The 20,074-nt window shown below is 42.9% G+C and overlaps 1 protein-coding gene across 1 annotated transcript in view; it reads left to right on the top strand.

The window, feature by feature from the left end:
• LOC114765133 (thyrotropin-releasing hormone-degrading ectoenzyme-like) overlaps positions 1-20,074 on the top strand; it is a 71,331-nt gene that overhangs the window by 7,133 nt on the left and 44,124 nt on the right. The window contains exon 3 of the mRNA XM_028955217.1: positions 1,359-1,485. Coding sequence (XP_028811050.1) covers positions 1,359-1,485 — 127 coding nt within the window. The remainder of the gene's footprint in view (positions 1-1,358; positions 1,486-20,074) is intronic.

Here is a 20,074-nt window from a genome sequence, read left to right on the forward strand (position 1 = left end):
GGAATAAGCACATGCAGACATAGATGGACTCTACTTGGACATTTGTGTCTGTACACGGAGCGCCAGGTAACTCGGGAAACTCCGGAACGGAAGACGGGGCGTCAGGACTAGGTCAGGCGGGACTGTCCAAGCGACCAATGTGTACAAAACACAACATTTTACATGAACCGTATTAAACATTCCAGGTTCATCCCCAGATAATAATCTAGCAGGAACATTTCAGACAAATTACCCTCCACATCACACCAGGAAGCTGAGCGGACATTTTAAGGAACACCGGGAACAAGGGACGAATGAGACAATGAGCCGCTCTAAGCTGCGAGGGCTGAGCACCATAATACTCCTCATGTCAAGAAGTAAAAGGATGCTCCGCTTCACCTGAAACAATTATCTTCTTTGAAGTGAAGGCTGCACCGGCACTCCCCACAGAGAGAGAGAGTAGCAGAATGTAAATTCTCCCCAGATCTTCCCTACACAACTGCTAGATGGCCAGACTGAGAGAACAAGACCACGGATCACAGGGGGTTCAACCTAGTCAGATATGTGGACTATTGTTGTCAATGCAAAATGCATGTCAACCCGCCTCCAGACAACAACCTCTGAAGGAAAGTGGCCTTGGTGTCCTGTATGTATCCCCTAGCTGGTGGCAGGGAGCAGTTATGAAGCCAGCTTGTCTGCAGCTCTGGGTCCAATGGTGCCCTTGCGTGACTTGTTCTCTGCTGGGTTCCCGAGCTGCATGTGCCCTGCTTTGCTGTGACGGTATTGACTGCTGTTCTCTCCCGGGTTCCAACGGATGCGGTCACCAGTGTGGGCCCCTGGGGGCCGACAGCCTCATTAACATGCGAGCATCTCAGCAACGCGCTTCTCCCATATAAAAACCTTCCAGAAGTGCAATTATACTCATTAAGTCTCATTCACTTTGTGTTCACATTTTCTTACAGTAACGTACAGTATGTCAGATAGATGAGCCGAGGGCTTGATGGTGCCTGGAGCTTTAATTTCTCTTCATGAATCATGGGCTGACCCAAATACACAGGCCTGAGATCCACTCTGCTGTTATATTAGATCCGAATGCTTGCTATTGGCTGGTTCAAAATAAAGTCATATATGAGAGTGACAGCCTTCCCCTCCTTCATCCTGCAGGCGGCTCCATGTCTGCCACAGGCTCCTGTTTTCCCAGCAAAGCACATTTGAAAGAAAACGACACTCTCACCGGACACACAGATCTCAGATGTCCTGCTCCAACTTTTCAATGACGAAGGGCGTGGCGCTGCTTAAAGAGGCTGCGCATCGGTGTGTGTTGCGGTGCATTTAATGTTCGCCTCTTCACTGTCCGTGTCTGTCTTGTGTTCTTATAGATCCGCCTGTATGCCAGACCCAACGCCATTTTGAGCGGCTCGGGCGACTACGCCCTCCAGATCACGAAGAGGCTGCTGCAGTTCTACGAGGATTACTTCAAAGTCAAATACTCCCTCCCCAAATTAGGTAAAGTTGTGTGTATCGAGCCTTGTTGCCGTGTGGGAGGAGAGCATGTGTGTGTGTGTGAGAGAGAGGGAGACAGTTGCACTGGCTGCATCTCGCTCCATTGGCTTCCTGTCAGTTCGCTGTATTCATTTAAATATTCCCATCAATCTCGGTGCTGGAGCTGCTCGTTGTGACTCCTGCCTCTTGCTCATATGGAGCGTCACACAAACCAGTTGGCATCTGCCCCGCCCCACCCGTTGTCTTAGCCCCGCCCCCCTCCACTGTGCTCCTGCTGTTTTTTTTTTTTTTTAACACCCCCTTTTCTGTCTCCGTTGTACCACATAACCTGCATTTGTGTCGGTTTGAAATATTGAAATATTCTTCAAGTGGAATTGAGGAGAAATGTTCTGGACATAATTTGCGTTGTGGTTACCATCTGGAAGCCATCCGGGTGAAGGAAAAGCAGCAGTTGGAGACCCTGAGGACTCGACAAGGCCATGTTGCTCATTCTGCTCATTCAGAGAGAATAATAATGAAAAAGAGGAAATCAGATTGAGAACAGCAGGGAAACGGCCAGAGGAGCTTCTGCCTTGCTCAGGCCCTCTGAGTTGTTCGTATGTTTATCTTCAACTTACACAAAAGCCTGTCTGGCCAATTTTCCTCTTCGGAGATGGGAAGGTATGAGTCAGTGATGTCTGTCTCTCGTTGTGTTCATTTGAAGTGCATTAGTGTGTTCCTGTAATGAAGGCGGATGCTGAAAGCCCTCGCTGCTCCCATCTTGGAGAGATTGGGCCCTTCTGTACCAGAAATTGGCTCTGTCTGGCCTAACGAGCTGTCACTTAGGTTGATAAATGACATGGCGTGCTCCAGCTCCAGTGTTTGCCTTGTGAATCCTAAGTAAAGTCCAATTAAAGCAACATAATCACAGATTCTCTCTCCCTGAAGTGCTGGAGCACTTAGACGTTTTCAGATCTTCCTCGTGTTTTACCTCCTTACCTTGATCAGGAGAGGTCAGGATTGGAGGAAATCTGGGTTTAGTGTGGGAATGGAGGTGGACAGAACACAGGACAATAATAAAATTGTGTGGATAGATGCATATTTGTGTACTCTGCAAAAGAGAGTATAGTTGTATTTCCACTACCAGACAAATGTCTGGACACCCCGGCGCTGCGGTAGTTATGGAGAAGCCATTTCGAAGAATCATAGAGACATAGAAACATATTTAGCATTTGTTCTATCAGGAGAAAGTTAAGCATGTTTGATGAATCAGTTTTTCGGCTCTTTTTACCTTCATGTCTGCTTTTTAAACAATATTCATCATTAACATGAGTGAATAATAAGAAAGTGTTCAGCATGAACCTTCAGGACTGTTGGAAACTGTCCCTGTTGTCCAACTTAAGGTGGTGGAGAGAAGACACCAGAGTGAAATGGTGCCATCACACTAAAGGCTCCCTGATTTTGATGATTTGCATCATCAACTTTTCGTTTATTATATTCCCTCACGTGTGTTATTTCATAGTCATGCGTCTTCAGTTTTGTTCCATAATGCAAGACTTTTGATTGGCAGTGTAAGTATTGAATTTTATTTAAATATTTTAAAATAAAAGAAATCCAGTGTGGTTTATTAAAAACAGTAAAATGTGTGTTTTACATAGACATGTAACGATCAATTTCACATTTTCAAATTGGTTGGCCATTCTAGTTCCCAGACTCATTTGTTGCTGGGATCTCTGTGCTTTCCATGAAAAGATCCTCAGGGGATGATGTGGGGTTATAAATAATGCGACTGTGGGACTGGAAAGCGGATCCTGCAGGGCCCGACAGAGGAGCTTTCTGTGGTTGCTGAATTCTTTTGTGGCTTGTATAAGCGCAGTGTGCAGAAACTGTGTTTGCAATGTGATAAGCATCGATCAGGACACTGCTGACTGTGGGCACCCATGGAGGCAGAGCTGTGGGACCAAAGAGCATTCTGGGACATCCTGTATGACCAGGAGGAGGGCCTATCCAGTTGTGTCCAGTGAGGATGAGGTCCGGCAGGTATTAATCTGAGAGAATCTGACATTTTCCTCTACAGGGGAAACCAATTGCATAACTGCTGCTCCTTTTTCACACAACAACTTCATGACATTTATTAACTTCTATCCACACAACTCACACGTGGATAACCTGGAGATGTAGTGGAGAGTGAGCTGCATCCAGGGGTTTTCAGAAGAGTCAGAATGTCCCATCCAGGAGGTAAATGAGAGAGGTATGACCTGTGGGGCGGTGGCGGCCCCGTAATCAGAAGGTTGCCGCCAAAGTGCCACTGAGGTGCCACTGAGCAAAGCACCGTTCCCACACACCGGTCATGGCTGCCCACTGCTCACTCTGGGTGATGGGTTGAATGCAGAGGACAAATTTCACTGTGTGCACCGTGTGCTGTGTTTCAATTCACTTCACTTTCACTTTCCACCTGAGAGACCATCGACATGTAAACAGAATGCCAAATTCTGTGCTTGGTCAGTCCACACCAGGATGTTCTCACGGTGAAATGTACACAGGAGCGAATGGTGCTGGACAGAAAAAGGAAGAGGTTGTGCTAGTTAATAAGTGAACAGCATCTCAGAGTTGCAGCCATGGTCATCTGAAAGGGAACAGTACTGGCAGATCTTTGCGGCTTTATCAGTGCACGGCATTAGGGATGCTGGCAGTATGCTCATTTAGGGGATGGTGAGAAGTGTTTGCTGGGCTTTTCATACATGATAATTACCGCCTCATCTTTATTTTAAAACTCGGGCTGTTCTTGTGTATTCTGAGCAGATCTTCATGCTGTGGTTATTTAACTGCCTTTGATGAATAAATGTAGAGAAGCAGGCTGTTGAAAGAAGAGTTTGCATTTGGTCTTTTCCATGCTTTATCTGTAGTGATGGATGCTTCTTTAATTCGGCTCTTTTCTTCTGCCTGATCGTTAATCACACCTCAGCCTCAAGGTTCTTTCAGCCTGCGGAGGCAGGCCAGGTCGTAAAAAGACAAGATTTCACTGACAGATATTATTTTCCAAATGCTGACTAGGTTCAACGAAATACTGAGCATTTTAGCCACCCAGGACAAGACGAGAATTTCTTTAAGATGGATGGTAGGTGGAGAGAAGATGTTATGAACCACAAGAGCTGCAGGTTCAAATCCCACTTATCGCCATTGTGTTATAGATCTAAAAGAGCTCTTACATACACTTTCTAAGTTTATGTTTGGGTTCTGAGTTGTTGAACGATATCTACAGATCAGGTTCTAGTGAACTAAATGAAGGATTTCAATGATGGATATTTTAGAGCACTAATAAAGTCACTCTGGATAAGAGTGTCGGCCATACACTGTAATGTGCAGGACAGGTGTCTCCCATCACAGTCTGACTCAGGATGAGTGACAGGACCTCCTTTTACCTGACCATGAGCAAAGCTGAGGACACAGAACATGCCCCATTGCCATCTGTCCTTAGATCTATACGCATGGGACATTTTCATCATATATTCAGTTTCTCCCACTGCTCCCACTGTTTTGTTCCTCTTCTGTAATAAAAATGAATTGCAAAGAATGGGGGTAATTAGGAGCTGGCCAGAGGCATGTTTCCAGAATTATTGACCTGCAGTCATAAAAACACAAAGATCAATGTAGAAAGCTTCATAATTTTATAGAAAATGTATAAACCTCATCCTTCCTTTGAGCTGAATGAACCCAATTGATCCCGTAACGCCATCCGTATTGCAAACCCTGCACAACCTCGCTGTAACAAACCTCCATTATCAGGCTGTTACATCCAGATTCTGGCACGCTGCTCTATCACTGCTCATCAGGAGTGGGTATTAGTGAAGAAGCCACTCCAACGCTGCTGCCAATTAGATTCAGTGAAATGTTCTGTTTTTTTACCTCAACCTACATTTGTGTGTGTGCTACGTGACTCCTTGGCAAGACAGTAATGTCTTGCTGATGTGAAATAGGAATTTCCCAGGATCGCACAAAACTGAAGTCTCAGGACACACATGAGGTTATATAATATACAAAAAGTTGAAGATTTGTGTCTCTCTCCAAACCAGGGAGCTTTTGCTGTGATGGCAGCATTTCACACTCTTGTCTTCTCTCCACCACCTTAAGATGGACAATGTGGATGGTTTCCAGCAGGCTTGAAGGTTTCTGCTGAACAATTTCTTATCATTCACTCATGATAATGAGCATCTCATCAAGCGGCATTTGATGAAGAAAATAGTGAAAAAAGCTTGAGAAAAGAACCATTCTGGGTCCCCTGAAATGGCGTCTCTGTGTGGACACAAGGCCAGATTGGACAGAAATTTTTATATTCTCATTTGCACAGGGCCAGTCTTCATACTAGCAACATAGTAGGGGTGTCCAAACCTTTGACTGGTAGTGTAGGACATCACAGTAGTTCTGCAGCTAATCTTCATTCCATTGAGACCATTTTTCTCTAAATCTTTCAGCCATGTCTGGCACAGTGGTGCTTAATGATCGTCACTGAACCCATAGTGAAATATTATGCTCTTTGTCTGTTATATCCTCAGTTACCCTGCTTTAGAGACATGGCATCGCGTGTGGCTGTCTTTATTCTTTATTTATTTATTTATTGTGGTGCTGATTCCTGGGATGTTGTACGTTAAAACCTCCATGATTTTATAAGATCAGAATAAAGCTATGACTTTCCTCTGAAACTTCATTGTGTGTTTAGGTCACTTCTGGCATCAGATTTTTGTGACAGGGTCAAAAGACAACCGGAGGAACTGCCTTGAGATGTTTGCTATTGGTGGGGCCTAAGGACTATGTTCCTTCCTATTCTGTTTATGTGGTTGAAGGACATTTATTTATTCTGGTTTTGAGTGCATTTTTAATTTTCTGTTGCTGTTTGGGAGACGACATCATAAGTAAAACAGAATTAAGATGCCGTTTTCACAAAAACCTTACAGAAGGACATCAAGACTTAGTTTACAATTAAACACAATAGAATCGGAGTTGTGTAACAACAGTATTACTGAAATTCTAATTCTCTAATGCTTTTAGCTGTGCTGTAGATCACATAGTTCAATGTTTTTTGTACTTTGCTTAGATTTGCCACTATGCAGAGGATAAAAAAGTAAAGTAAAAAAAATCAGTTTGTGAATCAGAGATGTTGTGTTTTTCACAATTTTAAGATGAATTTAGTGGATGCTGAATGAGTGCTACTTTATGAGGACAACCATTCATGGCACCAAATGTACCAAAATGGTACTTAGAGCTGAGGCTTTGTGTGTGCATTGACATTATTTTGTCAGGAACAAAGGCTGAGCAGCAACATGCACAACAATGAGCAAGTGATGAGGAACATGGCTGCCCGCGGTTCATACTACTACTTCCGGGTGGCCCTGTTGCCCCGCTGGTGGAAATTGCATTTGTCGCTTTTAAATTGATTGACAGTCATTTTTCAATTGCTTCAAACTGATTTATGTTCTACACTCACAAACGCTGAGTGCACAGTAATAAAAGATTCTTTGTGAAGTAACTTCTGGAATAAAGGCTCTGCCCCCCTATCTATAATGAAATCATTGGCATGAGTAGAGCTTCTTCCACCTGAGGCCAAAGGAGATGTCTTCTGTCTAAATCGCTGTGAGCTTTTGTGTAATGTGCATACGTGTGTTAGTCTGTAACAAGTAAAGATGAAGACAGATGAGCACAGACAGACCTACTGATACAGCACCCAGTGGACATCTGTCTGATGAGCGTCCATACAGTCCTACAAGTCACAGAACAATGGTGCATTTATAAGGTTTGATTAGTGAACTAGTCTACACTGTATATGAATATCCCCAAATCCACAGCAGAGCTCCATCAGCTCCTCTCTCTCCTCCTCATTCTTCTGACCCTGGACAGAGGGGGTGACGCAGTTCTGCTACGATGAAGCCGTCTGCTGAGCAACACCATCTTCAATATCATTCTCATCGATCCTGATCGCTTAGCACCTCCACTTTCCTACACCCAGAGTTCACGCACTGGATTAGCAAAAATGTGACACTGGGGACTGTCCAGCTTTCTGGACACACTAGACTAGACCAGTGCATATGAATTCGCTGCTATTAGCTGCCATGAAGGCAGGGAGCAGAGTTATGGTGGGAGAAGCCTAGTGGGTAACAAACCCGTATATAAACTAGACAACCTCAAAGTCACAAGTTCAAACACCACTTACTCCCATTCTGACCCTGAGCAAGACACTTCCTCCTGATTGTGAGGCTGTCTGATAAATGATTCTGTAATTATAAATGTAAGATACATTTCATGCTGGAAACAGAAGAGAGCAGAGAGTATAGGACCCACACGGGGTGGGTGAAGTAGAACTCTGAAGCAGCTCTTTAAGAGCTTCATAAATCTTTAGCCTCCAGTGTCAGCAATAAAATGGCTCACCCATGGGACACTGGCTGTGTACACAGCATTTTCTCTACAGCATGAACTCCCAAGCCCTCCGAGGCCGTGCACAATCCAACATTGTGGGGTTCTTTGTGATAATCACAGGTCTGTGTAGGTTTTGTGAGAACCTTTAGACCCAGTGCTGTTTTTTTGTGTGTACACGAGTTTGTCTTGGCACCACTGCTTCAATGGAAGTAGATGCTTTGATGCTCCTCCTTTTTCACCATATTACCTGATATTCCAATCATATCCAAATGTTTCTTATATGGACCCTTGTCTGCACGTCCGCATGTTTGTTCACCTGGGCTGCCCTCAATGGCATGAAAATTAGTCAAAAAATCCACTCTCTCCAGTGTATTTGGTAGATCTGACTGTTTCAGTCGGTTTCTCGGGCCTGTGAACAGACCAGTGAAGCCTCATGATTAGCCCAGCGGGAGGTGTGGCCGTGGGTTGCGCCACAGATCCTTCTGCAATTCACAAGCTCCCCACAGGGTTACACCATGAGGACGTTGTCAGCACAACCGCTGCTAAATCGGTGTTCAGACTGGCATGTTATTGCCATCTGTGGCCCGTAGGCCTTGGAGCAACCATATGTTGTTGCTTCTCCATCATGCACGCTTTTCTCTATGTGTCCTGAAATAAGTTTTTTGTAACAGGGTGTAGAGTCAGAGCTGTACACACACACACACACACACACACACACCAATTACAATTCTACAACTCTAAAAGAGGAAGACAGGACAAAGTCAGGTTAGGATTCAAATGAAGAGGTGATTTGGGGTAATTTGGGTGTGATGATAAATGCTTGCTGCTATTTTATGTATGATATATTCATTGAAAACAAATATTCACTGCGGGTAGTAGAGCATGTCAGTGGTGTAAGGCAGTCGGCTCCGGCCGGTCTTCCACTCAGATTCAGTCTAGGTTGCGCCACGAAAAATTCATCCTTCACCAGTCATATCACTCCTCGTCAAAATGTTTTGTTCCGTCTTGTTCTGTTTTACAGATGAATTCTGGGTGGATTTGCCTCAGACCTGTGGTGTGAGGGATTTGACAGAATTCAGTACATTTACGGCATTTAAGTTTATCCAGAGCGACTTACAACCAGTAGTGACAGGGACAGTCCCCCTGGAGACACTCAGGGTCAAGTGTCTTGCTCAGCTCTCTATGAAGGTGATTGTAACTGTTATACACAGAGTTCTACACATCGTCATGTTATACACAGTATGTACTGCTGCATGCTGAGTATTTACCACGTTTCTGAGGTTAAACAGCCAGCCCCACAGCAGCAGTTTGTATTGAGGAATAAAAAAGTTAGATACAGTATAATGCTGTTTGGTTGACGCCATACCAGTTTTACCAGCCAGTGGTCCATATTCATGAGGCGGTTGCTTTATTTAGAGAAATGTCAGATCTGGGTTAACTGGTTCTTGCTGCTTAAATTTCACAATACTTCTATTACATACTGTACCCAACAACTCTCCTATGCTTACAAGCAACTGCAGGTTTCCAGTCAAGTGTAGATCTGAGGGGTTCCAGGCCCTGTTTTGAATAACCCCCACTATTCTGAATACAGCCAATGTTTCACGCTCATGTCGTGTTAAGCCTGGAGGAGGACTGTGATACGTGAGAGTTTGACAAGCCAGCAGAATAGGATTAGAGAGGAGAGGTCTGTGTGTGTGTGCGCTTTAAATACATATACATTACAGTAGCTGGAAGCTCATTTTAAAGGTGAAATCTCAAGTTCCAGGTGTACTGGAACAATGATGTTTGCCTGTTTTAAATACTATGATTTAAATGCAATTATTTTCATTTTTTCACATTACCTTATAGTTTTTTGTGCAAGGAGATTTCAACTTTTGTTATTCCTAATTTAGATGTATTTTCATGGCAGTAAATGCATTCAAAATGTAAGAAATCTATTCTATTCTAAAATATTGGTTTCACACACTTATTCAATACACTATTGAAAAAGCACTTTTTGTGGTAAACAGACCTTCCTTGGCAATTATTGGCTTATCTTCAACCCGTTTTTTTTTTTTATTTTTAAGTGAAGTGATTGTCATTTTGAAACACTGCAGCACAGCACACGGTGACATGCCGCCCGGGGAGCAGTGTGTGGGGATGCTACTTTGCTTGTTGGCACCTCGGCGGTTCAGGATTCAAACCGGCAACCTTCCGATTACGGGTCCGCTTCAAATCCGCTAGGACACCACAAATCTAAAGATAACCAAACCAAACAACGAAATACAGAACTTTACTACACATTTCTAGGTCTGCCCCACTAGCCAGTACAGTTACACTTGCAAATAGATTTTGTCAAACATTGATCATTCAATCAATTTTTTATTTGTATTCGACTTTTTACATTGTAGATCGGCACAAAGCGCCTGACATTAGGCCAGTCGTCAAGGCGACACTCTCAAGTAAAACAGAGGAGCCAAGGCTCAGAAAGTGGAAGCCATCCTGGTCTGGTCAGCACAGGCCACAGTCCCAGTGGAGTGTGAACCTCATGCAGGCAGGTATCAGCAGATTTTTCCCGCAGACCAGTTGTTCAGTCAGGATGTTGTCTGGTTGTGATTTACCATCCGCTTGAGAGTAGAATAGTGAGGGATTGTGAGGGATGGAGAAAAGTGAATGCACACCTCCATCAAGAGATTAACTGCTAACATTTCTGCAGCATAGATAATGATGAAGGGAATGTATAGGTATGTTTTTCGGTAGGTCGTTCTGTATGTGCAAATGCTCTAATACCAGCTGTGACTTTGCATACAGAAAGAAGAGAAACATTAGCAATATTTCTTAAGGTAGAAACCAGCACACTCCAATCTATATTCTGTAGCCGCTTTAGGATTGATCTCCAAATCTTTGGTCTAAATCCAACATTGATTTACCTATACCGTTTATTGCAGACTTCCCTTATTTTCATTAAATTATGTGCATAGAAAAAGAAATTTAATTCTATATAGTCCAGTTGTAGTTGACCAGTCGAGGAGAGACCAATCCCAAGTTTTTCTAACACATTTCTCAAATAAAATTAAATGATAACTCCTTTCAGATTTGAATTATTTTTGCTAAAGATAGTCCCTTCCTGGACAATTTATGTCTTAGTACTGTACATCAACTGCATCCTCGACTTAAAAGTGCTTTGAAGTCAAAAAGAATAAACCATACATTTAATTGGAGATTTACATTTACAATTTACACTTATTATTTCCCCCGCCCCTTCCTGATTACCTACGCCTGTTTTCCAGCTCTGTGTGTGCATGGCATGGGTATGAGTATGAGTGTGTATATGTACGGTCTGTGGCCTGGTCTGGCTGCAGAGTCTGTGATCTCGTGTGGCCGCAGTTTTTAGGTATGGTTGTGTGTGTTATGGTTTCTGGTGTGGTCGAGTGTCCCCCATCAGAGTTTCCCTGTTTCCACTTTCTTTTGTTTGTTTGTCCCATAATGCAACAAATTGGTTTTTGTTCAAGCACGTGGTTTCTCCACTTCTTTGGTGCTGTGAAGTTTGGAAACCCCTGTCAGCCTGCATAATAATTTACCAAAAATTTTACTTCCATATTCTTTTTTTGTGAAGATTTTTAGTGAAGCAGAATTTAGTTTAATGAAATTAAATCAAATGTGAAACTGACTGTGCACAAATGTGCCTTCCCTTGTAATTTTGCTGATGTGAATGCATTTATCTGATTAATATGAATTACAAATTGGTTATGTTAAGCATTGACCTTCGTAGACAGGTTTGTCCAACCATAAGAAAATGTATTTAAGGTGGCCAATTGCAAGTTGTGCCTCTCTTTGACAGCATGGCATCCTCAAAGCAACTCTCAACAGATATGACAACAAATATTGTTCAGTATCAGGGTTTAGGGGAAGGATACAAACCGCTCTCAGGGGTTTAAACTGTAATGAATGTAATCAGGAAATGGAGCCACAGTCCCAGTTGCAGTTAAACCCAGGTCTGGAGGGATCGTGAGAATGGTTACAGATCACCTCCAAAGACCTCAGAGAAGATGTTGCTGCAGCTGGTATATCTGTACATCGTCCTGCAATTCATTACAGAAACATCTGTATGGCAGGGTGATGAGAAAAAAGACCTTACTGCACACATGCCGCAGAGTCACTTGCTGAATTCTAAAGTTGATTTTGGAACAAAGTGCTTTGGACTGATGACACACAAATTTAGTTACTTGGTCAAAACAGAAAGCGCTATGCATGGTGGACAAAGGACACCACATTCCAAGAAAAAGCCTCCTACCTACTGTCACATTTGGTGGAGGTTCCAGCATGCTGTGGGTCTGTGTGTGGTTGAAACCAATTACATGAAGACGGTTCAGGACGTCATTGAGTTGATTCTCTGCAGGCCAAATAAACCGCAGGAGATGTTGATGTTGTGGTTCTGCCAATCTGAACATGTTATTTTTTTTAGAAGCTACATTAGGAAGACCTGACCTAGAACCCTTGACCTGTGCTATATGGTGCATAGCTGTGCTACGCACAATATGGATTTTGCCATTAGTCCTTATATGGCCTCATCTCTGGTTTTCTCAGGTTTTGTCACCTTCAGCTGAAGGTATCGTCCACCACCCAGAGGCCTTTCCAGGATGAGTTTGTCAGGCTGGTTAAGTAAACGCCTGCAAATGGAAGCTCAGTGTGATGCGTTGAGCCCTGGAGTTTCAGAGTCTGGCATGGAGGTGTGCGGCGTGCTGAGTGCTAATGGAATGGACGCTGGGAAGCGGCAGCTCCGATGGAGCCCAGAATAGATCACCTGCCCTGCTGTGGAGTTGCCGTTGGAGAGTGAAAGTGAGATCTGTACTCGGACAGAAATCCCCTCTACAGTAACCACACACATAATCAAAGCTTATTCTCTCTGTTTGTGCGAATTATGGCTGTGAAGATCTGTTATTTAGATTTAATCCTCATAAACTGCCCAGTTACAAATGGTGGAGGTGAGCCGTCACTTTGCTCGTTTCATTAATGTTATAGAAAAATGACTATCCAGCCTACCGTTCAAAGAACACTTCATACGTTCTGCTTTTGACCTCGATGATTGACTGAGCCATTAATAAAAAATAATGAGGATTATTAAATCATAGTACATAGTACTGTGATGTCCCAGAAAGTGGAGCAGCCCTCTGATTTTTATAATGTGGTTGAATCTCAGGTTAAGATGAGATATTATGTTCATGCTGTATGTATTTTAGATGAATAACATGCAATCCTGCATACTGCGAAATAAGACCATTTCTTGCATACTTCAGTACAAAATAAAATTTTGAATTGAATATCCATTGAATACATGGTAGGATGCTCATTTATCAGAAAAATACTTTTCCAGACACAAAAGGTTGGAGAGCTTCCATTTTCCAGTGGCTGATGTTGAAATTTCTGGCACATTCCCTGGCATTCAGAGCGTGTATTTGTTCTGAAATAACATTGTTTAAGTGTTTGGCTCTACTGGAGGCTTGTCTTCATTAATATCTAATGCAGTCTGATTTGTAGTTCTGGCCTGGCTTGACCACTTGCCTCTTTTATTGGCCGTTCACTAAAGAGTTGCTGCATGTCCCCGTCTCTTCAGTACATGAAGCAGCTTAGTACCCATGGTGCATGATGGGCCTCTGTCTGTATGCTGGCTGTCCTACTGTGCCTTAATAAGAATGAGATTCGTATGACCTGGTGGTGAAATGAGTTTAGTTCATTTTGTTGAGCCCAATCCAGAGGCAGAAGAACAAAAAAGCTACCTAAAAAAAACAAGCTAGCATCACTGTCAAGTTAAATGTTGGATTGAAACCGAAGATATGAATCAACAGAAAAAGAACACAATTTCATAACACATTCATTCATTACCATTCATTTTAATCATAAAACACTAGTGATAATAATAATAATAATGAAATGCTCCCAGGCCCAAATACTGGTCAAAGCATGGAGAGGTCAAGAAAGAGGAAGCACCTTGTGTTTGGTTCCTTGTGATAATCAGAACTTGACCACTGACGCTGGCAACAATTGGCAGCCACTCTGGTGACAGCAGAAATGACCACTATTTTCCCAACTGCCTGATGGTTCTGAAGCGTGGGGACGAGTAGAAGAACGTTGGGACCTTGAATTCAGCGATCACGTGGTCAGGCCATCTGCTGTGCCTTGTCCTCCAGGCGAGTGTAGTGGGTTTTCTTCTGCCCCACTGCCTGCATGGGCTCCAGGGGACATCACAAGTTGCAGACCCCTCTCCAGTCTATTATCATTTTTTACTTTTTAAAGTGCTCTGATCCCGGCTGGGTCACATGTTGCTCCCATCTGCACAGTGACAACTTCGTACCTATTTTAATGTCTGCACTTTCATTGTAAATCTTGTTTGTAACCAGTTCTCTTGACTGCACAGTGCTTGCGTGAGGTTCTGCAAATGAATTGGACGTGGAGACCACGTTTCTGTTCTCCAGTGTTCCTTTTACTCTGCAGAACATGTCCATCTTAGCTGGTGACAGAACATTCAAACATGCTACGTCGTGAGGGTTCTGTTGCTGTGGCGGAATCATGGACTTCAGGGAAGAACGCAGGAGCATGCTGCACGTATTACTGCACGTTTTTGTTTAATATTTCCTTGTTTTTTCAATGAAAAAAGAAGAAAAAGCAAAAACATGAAAAGGATTTGGATGAAAAAATTACAAAAAGAAAAATAAATAACAATTGACGCAGTTTGAATTAATAATGTATTTAAACCCACATCTGCTTATGCAATAGAAATTGTACAAATGTTTTATTGCTCCTTTGAGCAATAAAACTGTTCTCAGCTGTACTAATGTCATTGAAAATGGTTTTTAATGGTCACTGAAACTGTTGAGTGAAAGTGAAAGTAAACTTCTGCATTCCTTTAGAACTGAAAATTAATAAAATATATGCAGACATGTAGAGAGAGGCATTATTTCCAGCTACAACATGAACAATGTCTGGATAGGGTTTGACCTCTTTCATCACTTTTTATCACGCCAAACTGTTGATTCCAATCAAAAACTAGGACATTTCTAAATGACCTAGAGCTTTAGAATGGAGAAAATGAAAGTTGTATGTCAGTGCCTCTAGGGATGTTGAACCGGCCATCATTTGCAAACCAAACAAACGAAATAAATGGGATGATTCCATCCCACACAGAGCACATATACCAGTAGAGCGGAGGAAAAGCTGTTACATGTGGGACATGTGCAGACAATCCACAGGAGGGAGAAAAGCAGAGCGGGCTGTACACCCCCAGAGAGCAGACAGCACCGAGCAGACTTGGAAACAGACACAGATACACTGGTAGACACAGAGCTGATATTTCTCAGATATTTTGCATTTCTGACAACTAATATGACTTATAAAGATTGTCCCCTTTTAATTCCATGTTAATTCGCACAACTACTTGATAATGCTAGATCTCCAATGCACCATAGTTCTGCACTCATACAGGTCCAAGAACTATATGTGATGAAGTCCTGCACTAAATAAGGAAATTGCCTGATGTGTTCACACTGTTTAATATTAAGATGATATGACTTGCAAAAAATACATTCATTAATTAATAAAAAAAATAATTCATTAGCATTCAGCACACAATCTGACAGGTACAATGTGTTAGATTCTGTTGATGAGATCAGAGGTTCAGCTGAAGAGAGTCAAAGGCTGGGTGATTCTTCATTTATTGAGAGGATTAAAGTTGTTCTTACAAGATGTTACGATTGGCCGATCAGTGTCTCTCTCATACTCCTCACTAAGCTTCACACACACACACACACACACACACACACACACACACACACCATGGTCTTATACCTTCCTATCTACTGTGTGGATCTGAAGGCCAAATGGTTGGAACCAGCATGTCTAGTGGACACGTTGTATTTCAGAGAAAAATAAGGGACAGAGAATAGAGAAACAGAAAGTCTGAAACAGGGGCTAAAAGATGAATAAATGCTAAATAAAAGTAGGAATCCTGTATACTACATGTATATGTAAAATGAAACAATATATATATTTATAATTATACAAAAATAATCACCTATAGCCTGAACATCTGTGAAAAAATGTAGCATCATTTTACTAGATATGGCATGATTGAATAATGATTGGACAGCTTGGTTTAGCTTAACATATTTAAAGTAGATTTTCCGATTTGTGAGAAGCAGCAGCATCTACAAAAACCACAGTGACATGGACAGAACTAAGAAAACAGAAAAAAGTCACTAGATTAGAGGTCCTTTGAAGAATCCTTTGTATTTACATATTTACACAACACCAGCACCCTGACACACACCCCCAAAACCCATAGTGTCCAAAGCAGTCGAAAAGCTCCAACAAAAAAATAATCCATTGGAAATGGAACAAAACAATGTCCAGAAAAAACAAAAATGGTGTCCATCAGTGGGCTCCTCCAGGACAGATCCTAGCTGTCCCCACTAGAGGTGTCACTCTGGTTCAGGGGTTTTGCTTCGGCAACAGTGCCTCACTTCTGTCCACGCTTCCGTGTTCCTGATCGACCCTGTCTAATCGCCCCCGAGTGCTGTGTAGATGCTGACGAGTTACATTTTAAGTGCAGAGTAAATTAACAGTATTCCACTCATGCCGTTACAAGCCACCCTCCTCAGAAGAAGGTGTAACCAAACTGAAAAATGGCTTCAGGTTGGCCACATGAACGGTAACCAGGTCCTGTTGCTCAGGGAATCTGACCTTATAATTAATATCACTCAGTACCTGTGTGATGTGTGCTGGTCCTTTCCACTGTGGTGCAAGTTTGGCCATGAACGAGATCCCCATACGAGACTGTGGATGTGCACAGACCCACACCTGGTCCATCATAGCAAAGACGACTCTTTGGCGGTGCCCATTGTAATACTTGGCTTGCTTCTTGACACATCATCTGAATCAGGAGCTCCTGCTACTCCACCTTGGTGTAGGCAGGGAGTTCAGTTGTGATGTTCTTGGACATGAACCGTGTTCCCATGCCATTACAATATGGACAAAAAACTGAATAAATCCACAAATCTTTTAGATCACTATTTCATCAGCATCATCATTAAAAATATCACCCAATAGATCAACGTTTTCAAACCTCTGATTTTTATGAGAGAGAGAAACTGCATTAGCATGTGAATTAAACATCTTGGGAAGAAAGTACAGTTGATTTAATCATCTGTAGGACCATGACTTGGTAAAGGTTTATGCTTGAGAAAAAGCCAGGCATTGTGAATGGCGAGGCAGACTAGGGTTGAACCACAAACCAAACAATCAGACTTCTGAAATGCTTTTGCAAAACCACCTGCCTGATGACATTTACATTTACAGGATTTATCCACAGCGACTTACAATCAGTATTTACAGGGAAAGTCCCCCACTGGAGACACTCAGGGTTAAGTGTCTTGCTCAGTGACACAATGCTAGTAAGTGGAGTTTGAACCTGGGTCTTCTGGTTCATAGGTTCTGGTACACACTAGGCTACTACCATCCTAATGATGAGATCCTTCAAGGTAGTTGTGCTGTTGCTAGTCGCCTGTGCATGTCGACACAGTCCACTTTTAGCGCGTCATAGAAGGACTCTTTATAATTTTTACTGTTTGTTTCTTGGACGATTTGATGGAAGCACTATCACCTACATCTTCATTCTCCTTTTGGTCATGTATGGACAGTTGGACAGAATGCCATGAGCCATTTTTGGATTTGTTCCCAACTTTCTTTCTTCAATCTTTTCCCTTTGCTCTTCCAGGGATTTGCTAAAGCTTGCGCTGCACAGTATCACAAGGATGTAACTTGTAGGCCATTTCAGGCTTTCTGAGCTCCCATGTTTAGGTGAGGCAGTTGAAATTTAAGTTGACTTTATTTTCATTTCAGCTATATACATGCTAGACAGTTCATAATGTTTCTCCGGAACAAGATGCTACATGTAAAATTTGGAACAATTGAACAAAGTTACATAAAGTGACATAAAGTTCACGTGTGCGACAAAGACAAGCTGGGTAACATAAAGGGTAAACAGGGGACACAGGAGAGCAAAAAACCTGTAAACGACAATTGAGACAGACAGCGCTAAACTACTGAAATGAATAATAAATGTGCAAAGTAAAATAGTAAAATAGTAATAATATTGCTCTACAAAATGGAATGGTGCATTTATACATAACATCACAGATAGATAATATTACTCAATATAACAGAGGTAGTGTGTGTGTGTGTGTGTGTGTGTGTGTGTGTGTGTGTGTGTGTGTGTGTGTGTGCGTGTGTGTGTGTGTCAGTCCAAAGTGGAAAGTCCCTGAGAGTTCAGGTGTCTGATGGCCTGTGGAAAGAAGCTACTGCAGACTGTGAGGACCCAATGCTTCGGAATCTTTTTCCAGATGGTAGGAGGGTGAAGAGTGCATGTTAGGGGTGTGTAGAGTCCTTCACAATGCTGGTGGCTTTCCTGGTGCGGCGTATGTGGTAAATGTCCCTTATAAAGGGAAGAGAGACTCCGACAATCTTCTCAGCTGTCCTTACTATCCACTGTAGGGTCTTGTGGTCTGATATGGCGCAGTTCCCAAACCAGACAGTGATGCAGCTGTTTAGAATGCCCTCAATGGTCCCTCTATAGAAGGTGGTGAGGATGGATGGTGGGAGATGGGCTTTCCTCAGCCTCTACAGGAAGGAGAGATGCTGCTGGGCTTTCTTGGCTGTTGAGCTGGTGTTGAGATTCCAGGAGAGGTTCTGCTCTAGATGAAGACCGATGAACTTTGTGTTATTGATGATCTCCACACAAGATCCACTGATGTTCTATTCTGTCAATAATCATCTCCTTCATATTGTCCATATTCAGGTTTAGATTGTTGACCTTACACCAGTCCATCACTCTGGAAGAGTAGTAGTACTGGCTGGAGGTTGTACAACAGTCATCTTAGGTCTGACTTGACCATAAGAACTTACTTTGCAAGGAACGTCAGTTTAGGATCTGTTCTTTACCCCATTCACCCTGTCCAATCGCCCTGAATCGCCCTGAACCCAATAACCTCACGCTTGATGCACTTTCTCAATTCACTCTAGACATCAATTAAGCTGATCAATAAACAATCCAACAATCCAATCCAAACTTTGCACCTTCGCCTCACGGTTGCAACAATTGGGTCACGACATGGCCCTGGCTGAACATGCATGGTACCGCTGCACACTAGCTTCTCCATCATTCATTTTTGTGGCAGACACTCTCGAACAATGTCTGTAATTACATGCCCCCTTGTCCCATCTGTGCTGCCCACATGAGAGATACTCACTGCCCATGATGGGCTTCATCTCAGGCTTGCTGGTGTCCTAAGGAATGTCGGTCATGCTGTTTCTGATGGACTGCTTCACCAACGCGGCCAATTTTGTGACAATGCCGCAGCTCCCTACAGCTTGACAGACCATGTAAATAGTGCTGCGTGAGGTGGTACGGCACCACATGCCCTCAAAAGACCTCCTTTTAGATGGGGGTCCCTAATTTATAGCTGGGCTCTGGAGGTGCTCTGGCGGCAGCTGAGCCTTACTTCTGGCTTTCAACAACAACATTTATTTCTTATATACCCCAAAATCACATACAGTATGTCTCAATGGGCCCTACAGTTGACACCCCCTCACCTGACCCTTCTGCACACAAGGAAAAAAGAGAGAAAAAAGAAAGGAAGAAACCTTGGAAAGGAGTGACACAGAGAGGGACCCCCTTCCAGAGTGACCCTGTAAATGGGGTTAGTGCAGGGTTTGTGATTGTCCAATAAGAGAAAAAAGCCTCCAGTTGTAGAGGTGGAGAAGTCCAAAATGTTGTCCAGTGTCATGGTGTACATTACGTGTCTATTATGATGCTACTGGTCCATTTGAAAATCCCTGAAGCTTTAGTTGTTACGGTGGTGGTGGCTGTGGTGACCCTCTGGTTAGTTAGGCTGTCCCTAGATGAATATAATGATGTCTGTGTTTAACAGGGTGACTGTGTGATAAAGTGGACTTAATAATTGACACTGTGTCTGGGACTTTAACAGAAGACCAGAGAAAACAGATGTGTTTTCAGTTTAGATTGAAACACTGAGACTGTGTCTGAGTCCCGTACACTGACCGGCAAGCTGTGCCACAACTGTGGAGTTCTATATGAGAAGTATCTGCTCCCAGCTGTGGCCTTTTGTACTTTGGGTACCAGTAGTGACCCCGCACCCGTGGGGCAGTGGTGACC

This window comes from Denticeps clupeoides, chromosome 15 (genome assembly GCF_900700375.1).
Source record: "Denticeps clupeoides chromosome 15, fDenClu1.1, whole genome shotgun sequence".
Taxonomy (NCBI): domain Eukaryota; kingdom Metazoa; phylum Chordata; class Actinopteri; order Clupeiformes; family Denticipitidae; genus Denticeps; species Denticeps clupeoides.